We start from the raw sequence: 8,506 nt of genomic DNA on the forward strand, positions 1-8,506 counted from the left end.
CGGGAGCGGCCCAGCTGCTGCTCCAGCTCCCGCTTCTCGGAGGACAGGCGTGAGACCCTGAGGGAAGAGCGGCTGACCTCATCACCCTTGGCCTCCCCCACCAGAGGGGCACCGGCCCCATCAGCCCAGCCGTCCCCCTGGGACTCCATCTCCAGGGGGCTGGTTCAAAAACAAAAAAAAAGCCACCCTGACATCAAGTCCATTGTGACCTTATAGGACAGGGTAGAACTGCCCCCCACCCTGGTGTTTCCGAGACTCCTTACAAGAGCAGAAAGCCTGTCCTGCAGAGCGGCTGGTGGTTTCGAACTGCTGACTGCAGTTAGCAGCCCATCAGGAACCACTAGGCAACCAGGGCTCCTAAGGAGCATGTAGAACTGGCATTTATCTGTGAGCTTATCTGTTTCTTGTCTGCCTTCCCGGCCCTCGCAAGGATGGGATCGCCAACTTTCTGGTTCAGCATGCCCAGGCTCCTGGGCTCTGCGTCCAGCTCTAAAAGACCCCGACTGTTGGGCTGAATCCCACTCTCACTGCAACCCCAGGGTTTCCACAACTGTCTTCTTTCCACAGGGCTCTGGGCCTCGGTGTTCTCTTCTGGGGTTGAGGGTTATGGAGTACGGGGCGATGCTTCGGGATGAGGTTCTCTGAAGAGGGCTGAGCCCACATCTGGCCCACGGTCTGTGCCTGGCAGTGTGAACGTGGTAAGCTTGGATGCATGGAAGAATGGGCCCAGAACCTACCCTCACTCCAGAGTGGGAGGAAAACGATGAGCCCTGACCCACTGCACCAGCTTTAATGGGCGGCCCACGGAGCTTCTAACAGGGAGGTGAGTGGTTCAAAGCCACCAGCTCCTCTGCAGGAGAAAGCTGAGGCTTCCTGCTCCCATAAAGATTTAAAGTCGCAGGAACCCCAACGGGCAGTCCTATCCTGTCTGAAAGGGCCCTGAGCGTGGGAATCGACTGGGTGCCAGGGGGTTTGGGGTTTGGGGTTTGACCACCTCCGGGCAGTAATGTCTCAGGTTGGTTCGGAAAGGCAGGTGGCGCCACCTTGTGGTCGGCCTGAGAGCAACTTGCTCTGGACCTGACTTCTCATCCAACAAGACCTGAGGATGGAGCCTGAGGGGGACTTGTCCAGCCCCTCCCCTCCTCTCTGCCTCCCGTGCAGTCAGGACCCGTGGAGCACTCCAGGCTCTGGACAGGCACAGGTCCTCCCCATCAGCAGCGAGCACTAAGCCCTGGGCTGGCAACTTTGCGAACAGCACACAGCAGCCACGCAGGCTGCCTGGATACAAGGTCTGGCCTGCCCAGATTACAGGCTGTATCGTTCCTTAACCTCTCAGAATCTCGGCCACCTCCACTGTACTGGGGGGATGATAGCGGTACCTACCGCCTGCGGTGGTGATGAGAATGAAATGGATGAAAACATGATACAACACGGAGCAGAGTCCCTCGTACACAATTAAACACTTGAGCGTTCAAGACGTGCTACTGCTATCATTACTACGTTGTTGCTGGTGGGTGGCAACGAGTCCATTCGACTCATAGCAACTCAATGTATAGCACCTGCTTGGGCCTGCGCCATATTGTTACAGTGTGCTGCTGCTGATGGCCATGCCGATGAAGGGACCCTAGTGGAGCCACCCTGAAGGGCTGGGTTGTTAACCCAGAGGGTAGTGGCTGGGACCTACTCAGTGATTGCACACAAGAAAGGTGTGTCAGTTGGCTTCCATGAAAATGGCCATTCTGATCTCCCGGGCACTTCTGCGCGGTCACTGGATGGCTAGCTGTTGGAATCAACTCCACACATACACAACAACAGCAAAGTATTACTATTACTGAAGATATTATGAGTCCCCCTGTGCCCCGAAGCTGGGCCTCAGCCAGGTGGAGGCAGAATCACCAATCCAGGCCTTCTACAGCACACAGCCAGGATGCCTGGGAGCACAGTGCTTAAGCACTCAGCCATTAACACAAAGGTCGGCAGTTCGAGCCCACCCATCACTCCTTGGTAGAAAGATGAGGCCGATGGTTTCCATAGAAACTGACAACCTTGGAACGCCACAGGGGCAGTTCTACTCTGCCCTACAAGGTCACTGAGTGGGAATCGACTCGATGGTATGGTTGGGGTTCAGGTTTCCCACAGTGCATGCTGGTAGGTATCCCCCCTTGATTTCACCCATCAATTTCACCCCACTCCCAAGCACACTCACTGCTCCCGCAGGTGCCAGATCTCCGAGTCCCGGGTGTCGCGGGTCTCCTGGCCGCCCAGCCCTCGAAGGCGGCCCAGCTCCTCCCGCAGCGAGCGAATGATGCCCTGGAGAACCACGGGGTCCGGCTTGCCCTGGTACGGGAGGGGCAGCGGGTAGTGGATCCTGAGGAGAGGGGGTCAGAACCTCAGCGTCTGAGAGACCCAGAGCCCGTGAGGCGGTCACCACTGCCCTCCCCTGCTCTTCCAGGAAGCTCCACTCTGAACACAGGTCTGAGCCTTGCCCCTGAGGCCAGGCCCCTCCCCTCAGCCTGCCACCCCTTCGGCCCTCCTGGTAGTGTCAGAACCGTCTAGATAGATGGCCCCGGAGGCACTGTGGGAAGAACCGTCCCTCACACGCGCTGCTGGAAGAAATCTATGTTGGCCAATCCATCCAACCTCACTACCATCAAGTCCAAGCCGACTCACGGTGACCCTACAGGACAGGGTAGAACTGCCCTGGTGAGCTTCCGGGCTGTCACTCTTCACTGGAGCAGAAAGCCTCATCTTCCTCCCTCAGAGCAGCTGCTGATTTCGAACTACCGACGTTGCAGTTCGCAGCCCAACTCGTAAACGCTATGCACCCAGGGTTCCTACTTGCAGCCAAGCACACTCCTAATTCAGATCCCACGGCAGGGCACGGGGTGGAATGTCCTCAGTTGGCCTGACCTGAGTCATCCGTTGGCCAAGGGGTTAACTGCCGGCCCCCAAGCCTATTCCAAGAAGATTGATGACTTCCCACTAGAAAATTCGAGAGCTATCAGCCAATGTGGCAGATACGGTCCCCCAGCCCACCCAGTGGGCAACTTCAGCTCCCTCCTCCCTAGCTGCCTCCCGGTATTGGCTAGAAAGATGAATGTTCATTGCACCTACGCAAGGCCATGTGACCACTTACAGGAAATCTCTTAGGGGGTCTTGGGGAAAGCTTTTGTTCTCTTGATTTAAACCACAAACAAACAGCCTGGGCCCCTTTCCTGCCTTTGCCCCAGATGCAAAGCCTGCAGGCACCGCAGCCGGTTTGTGACCATGAAGAGCTAAGACAGGCAAAAATAACATGCCAGCACGCTTCAGGATGGCAGGGGGAACTGAAGAATGAGCCTGGGCCCTTCATGGAATAGCTGGGCAGCGGGCACCTAAGAGACGTCTGGTTCTGCGAGAAGAGAGCATCCGTTGTGGCAGGCACTGGGGGGCGCTGTCCTGCTACGTGTCAGCACGCACTGAGACACAGAGACAACCCCAGCACCAGGCATCCCCACCCTGCCCTGGGTCCCTGGGAGGGGTCCCTGAGTGTGGGATATAAGACTTGTCCCCAGCTTTGTCTCCCCCAAAGATATGCCAAACATTTGAGGCTCTTTGCCAGCACATGGGGAGAGGTCAGATACTTAAAGATTTTCTCCCAGAAGGCATTCAGACTGCTGCTGGTCCACCTTAGGTGCAGTTCACACCCTACTGATGTGAGCCAGACTGGGTCAAGCCGGTTCAGTGACATCCAAAGTTAGTCTGCCATCCCAAATCTAGGATCTGCCCACCTTGTCACACGTGTGCACCAATCCCTCCCCTTCCTATTGCGTGTATGTCCCTAGATTGTCCCCCTCTCGTTGCTGTATTACCTATAGTGCAACCCCTTCCTGTGACATAGGTCTTTATCTGTAATTAGTGGGCTTGCACGTTCCCCAAAGATATATAAGCCTTGGTTAGCAATAAAGCTGCTCTCCCTGGCTCTGGCTCTCTGCTCTCCCTTCCTCTCCCCTGTCTTCGCTCCCCTGTTCCCTTTCCCCTTGTCCTCCTTCCCCTCCCCTCTCTCCTGCCCTCCGATGTCCCATCTCCACGTGGACCACCAAGTGGGGCTGAGGTGAGCATGCTACCATGAAATGTGTCTGACTCCATTATTTCAATCTCTCTTCTATCTCTCCTTATTCTCTATGACTTTATTATAATCTTTATATATCTCAACTGTACAATTGCGTCTATCAATTAGTTGTGGGGGGCTGGCCTTCCCCCACACCTAAGGGCCACCACATTCTCTCTGGCCCGACCCACCCAACAGCCCCTTGTCCCCACCTGTCAAACTCCACCGAGTAGATGAGGATCAGGTAGCGCTTGGAGTTGAGTTGGGCCGATCTCGGGGCCAAGGGGCCTGGGCGGGCCCCCAGCTTGCGGTTCCGCAGGGACTCCAGGTCTGTGTAGGTCAGCAGGTCGAGGGTGACCGACTCGCTGCTCTGTCAGGAGACGGAGAGAGGAGCTACCCCGGTAGCCGACGTAGACACCCAGGAAGCCGACGTAGACACACAGGAAGCCGCAGGCCCTATCCCAGCTGGCACCTGGGGCAGCAGTGAGCGTGGGGGTGGGACCCGACACAGGGCAGTGACAGACAGGAAGATGAGGAGAATGGGGAAGGCCCTAACTGTCCAACCTTGGAGGAACCTCTTGGGGGTAGGCCCCTCAGGGGTCCCCCGAGATCCTTCCGGGGCATCCATGAGATCAAACTCTCTTCAAAAGAACATTAATCGTTCGTTCCCCTGTCCGCTTTGGTGGCATTTGCACGAGTGTGTGGGAAACTAACACGGAGGGAAACAGGATGAGGACTCTGTTCCCTAACTTATGACACAGGGAATCTGGAAAGCTGGTCTTCCACCGTAGGAAAGACTCCATATGGGTCAGTTAGAGGTCAAGTCCAAGTACATAAATCATTCCACCGATCCTCCCCTGAACAGCTATGCTGCCTGAAAGTGAGTGCACGGTTGATTCTATCTCCCTGGAGAAGCAGACATCATCCTCGTCTCTCTTCCCGCCATGGCCCCATGCCCTGGTACCTTCCCCCAATGCAGGTATTCGGTTTTCTCACCTGTGAACTCAGGGACCTCAATGTAGATACCACCCACCTGGTGACGCATGTTCTGATGGCGACCTATCAATGTGCCGAGACAGGAAAGGTTCTCTCTCACAGTTCCACGTGGTCCATCAAGAGGAGGCAAGCTACCATAAACTGTCTGACTCCTCTCTTTTACTCTCTCTCCTATCTTTCTTATGCTCTGACTTTACTCTCTTCTTTCTATATCATCGCCGGACATTTGCGCCTTCTGGCCCTTCGGCTGTTGGAGGCAGGTTTCCTTTGACACTCATGGTGCAGCTTTAACGGTGGGGGCTCTTCCTCCACACCCTCCAGCCATCTGGGCAACTGTGCTGGGTCGGGGGCCACCCCGCGCGGAAGGCAGTTAGATGGGTGCCACAACGCAGAAGGGGGAAAAGCCAATGGCGTCCATCAACTCTGGCTTCTAACTTATTATAAAAAAAAAACTCCCTGCCATCGACCACCCGACTCACAGCGACCCTGTAGGACAGGGTAGAACTGCCCCTGTGGGTTTGTCTGAGACTGGAACTCTTTACTGGAACACACAGCCTGTCTTTCTCCCACAGAGTGGCTGGTGGATTCGAACCGCTGACCTTGCGGTGCGCAGTCCAGGGTGTAAGCCACCAGAGGCGAAAGGAAACAAGGAAAGCCGTTTACATTTGGGAAAGGAGCAAAGAGAGGGAAAGACAGACAGATGAAGAGCTGTGGCCCCACACACAGGGACTAGACCTTCCCCCACCCCACCCCACGCCCACACCACACCCCCACCCGCAGCCCACCTGACCCCCCCCCACCCAGCCCCGACACTGGCCCCTACCTGGGTGAGGGCTGATTCTAGCATGTTACAGAAGATGTTGAACTGTTTGAAGTTCCCCGTCTTGTGGGTCAAGTCTTCGATGACTGGATGGGAGAGAAGTCCCTCCGTGGTCTGACGCCCTTGCCCAGCCCCAGGGCATCCCAGTTCTCCACCACTCCGACCCTGTTCCTCTGCTCCCACGGAGGGGCCTAACAGCCCGGCCCCAGCCCTCCCCACCCCACCCTGGGAGAGGCCTTGGCCTCTGGGGAGAGGGGAGGCCGCCACACTCACAGCTGGCATCAAACTCTCCCCGCCACTGGTCAGCCGTCATCCGGTCCTCCACCTCCAGCTCCAGCACCTGCCCAGAGACCCCCACCCGCACAGCGTGCTCCACGCCCCGGAAGATGTAGTCGACCTGCAGGCCAGCGGGCTGGTCCATGACCGAGGTCCCTGGAGATGGGAGCAGGGGGCAGAGAGGCATGGCGCTTGAGAAAATCTAGGCTTTCAAGGTGCCTGGTCTGGCCTCGCCTTCTACGGATGTGGCACCTTGAGGGAAGTGGCGGACACGGTGTCCTCGTCTGGAAAATGGGCACAAGAGTGGGACCCACCTCACTGTCCTTGAGAACTATACTGGACCCAACATGTAAAAGCTGTATCCTGTGATCCTATGTGGATTACCATGCACCATGGTGTTATTGGGGGGGGGCGGTCTGTATGACCAGCAAATGGCCCACCTTTCCTCCCAAGGATCCATGAAGTCCAATACAACCTCAAGCTCCAAAACAACTAAGCTCACGGCCACTGAGTCGGTTCCGACCCATAAAGACCCTACAGGACAGGGAGTACTGCTCCGTCTTTCCAGTGGCACACAGCCTCCTCTTTCTCCTGTGGAGAGGCTGGTGGGCTTGAACCACCGAGCTGGCACTTAGCAGTCCAATGCTTTAGCCCATTGGGCCGTCACACCAAGGCTCCTTCAAGACATGCCAGCTAACTGAGATTACAGGTGAGAAACATGAATATCACTGCTTGTTAGTGTATTATTAACCCTTATACACAGTATCTGTTAGGTAGCCAGAGAGGGAGATGTCCCTCTCTATGCCAAAGCGCCCCTACAGGGGGTTGCTGCAAAGAATCAGGTGAGCCCAGCCAACCATAAAGGCTGGGGGGCATGCTTACATTCAGGCTCCAAGCCAGGGGGCGGTACACCTAGGTGGGCGGTACACCTGGATTGGGCCCATCTAGGCCAGGTGGGCTTAATTCAGCCAGTGGGGTCAACCAGTTCCATTGACCTAGCCTCCCAAGGTGGGGTGGGGTGGCCTGAAAAGCCCGAAACATGAGACCACCCTGGTTCTCCCGGAGGCTCCTAGACAGTTCAGTGCAGCCAGTCCCGCACAGCTGTGCCAAGGTGTCTCTCTCTCTCTCTCTCTCTCTGGCTTGTGTTCAGTTTACTGTAATGCTTGAAACTGCTTTTGTTCTTTAATAAAAAACTCACTTGGATCACAAACCAGGCTTCGGAGTGAATTCTTTCTCTCTCGAAGCCAAGGACTGAGGTATTTCTCACCCAAGAAAGCGAATATAGCCACCGTCCGTCTGTCAGTGTGTCATACAGTGGTGACTTGTGTGTTGGTGTCAATGCCAGCAGCTAGGCCATCAGTGTTTGAAAGACTGCAGGATCACCTGTTACAGGTGAAACTGTCACCGGGGCCCAGCTTCCACAGAACTTTGGAGCTGAAACAAACTAGGAAGGCGGCCCTGGCGATCCACATTCAAAACCCAGTCAATGAAAGCCTGGTGGGTCCCACAGAGCAGGGTCGGGGTCCCCTACTCAGGACACGTCGTCATCGGGAGGGATCAACCGCTCCGGGAGGGGGCCAGAGAGGGTAAGGGAGACCCTTGTGAGACGGACTGACACCCAGGGATGGGCCCCAACATGGCAGCATCTGTGCAGATAGATGTTTCTCAATGTAAGGGGGAGGGAGATTCTGGGAAGAGGGGGTGTCAGTGGGGAGGGAGCCTCTCTGTGGAAGGCCATGGAGCAGAGGCTGGGAAGGTGGGAGCGAGGGAGACTTACGAATCTGGGGAAGGACGGGACGGATGTGCAGACAGAGGACACAGTGGGAACAGATTCAGAGATGGAAGGTCACTGGTTGGTTCTGAGGGCAGAAAAGGAGGTTGGCGGGGCTGGAAGGGAGAGAGCAGTGGGGACAAGGCTGCGCGATGACCTGTGGGCAGCAGCGCCCACCTCCCCTGGCCTGCCTTACTCCTGCTGACGTCCCTGGAGAAACTGCCCTCTGCCTGGCACAGGTAGCAAGCACGCAATGCTTGCTGGGATCAGCATTATGGTTCTGTCTCCGTTGTTGTGAGAGTCCTGAGGGAGGCCGGAGTACGAGGCCTCTTCTCTCCAGTGGATACAAGGGGAAACTGAGGCTGGGCAGGGCAAAGGGCCCTGGCCAAAGTCCCATAGCTGCCCCCAACCCTGGATCTCCTCTTCTCCTGTACCTACGCTAGTTGGCACACTTCCCCCTGGAAGTCCTGCTTAGAGTCTAACTTGGTCAACTATAGTACTGTGAGAGACAAGATGAGCCCTGCCACTCCAGGCCAGTGGCTTTTGACCTTAG

General features: G+C 56.3%; 1 protein-coding gene across 1 annotated transcript in view; it reads right to left on the reverse strand.

The window, feature by feature from the left end:
• Positions 1 to 8,043, reverse strand: part of CCDC61 (coiled-coil domain containing 61) — an 11,087-nt gene extending 3,044 nt beyond the window's left edge. Inside the window, exons 1-6 of the mRNA XM_045292665.1 lie at positions 7,960 to 8,043; positions 6,180 to 6,338; positions 5,910 to 5,992; positions 4,303 to 4,460; positions 2,207 to 2,368; positions 8 to 57 (exon numbers count right to left, since the gene is read on the reverse strand). Coding sequence (XP_045148600.1) covers positions 8 to 57; positions 2,207 to 2,368; positions 4,303 to 4,460; positions 5,910 to 5,992; positions 6,180 to 6,327 — 601 coding nt within the window. The 5' untranslated portion in view covers positions 6,328 to 6,338; positions 7,960 to 8,043. The remainder of the gene's footprint in view (positions 1 to 7; positions 58 to 2,206; positions 2,369 to 4,302; positions 4,461 to 5,909; positions 5,993 to 6,179; positions 6,339 to 7,959) is intronic.
• Positions 8,044 to 8,506: the final 463 nt, after the last annotated feature.

Source organism: Echinops telfairi, unplaced genomic scaffold (genome assembly GCF_000313985.2).
Source record: "Echinops telfairi isolate 266 unplaced genomic scaffold, ASM31398v2 ScPeMD7_655;HRSCAF=1070, whole genome shotgun sequence".
Lineage (NCBI taxonomy): Eukaryota > Metazoa > Chordata > Mammalia > Afrosoricida > Tenrecidae > Echinops > Echinops telfairi.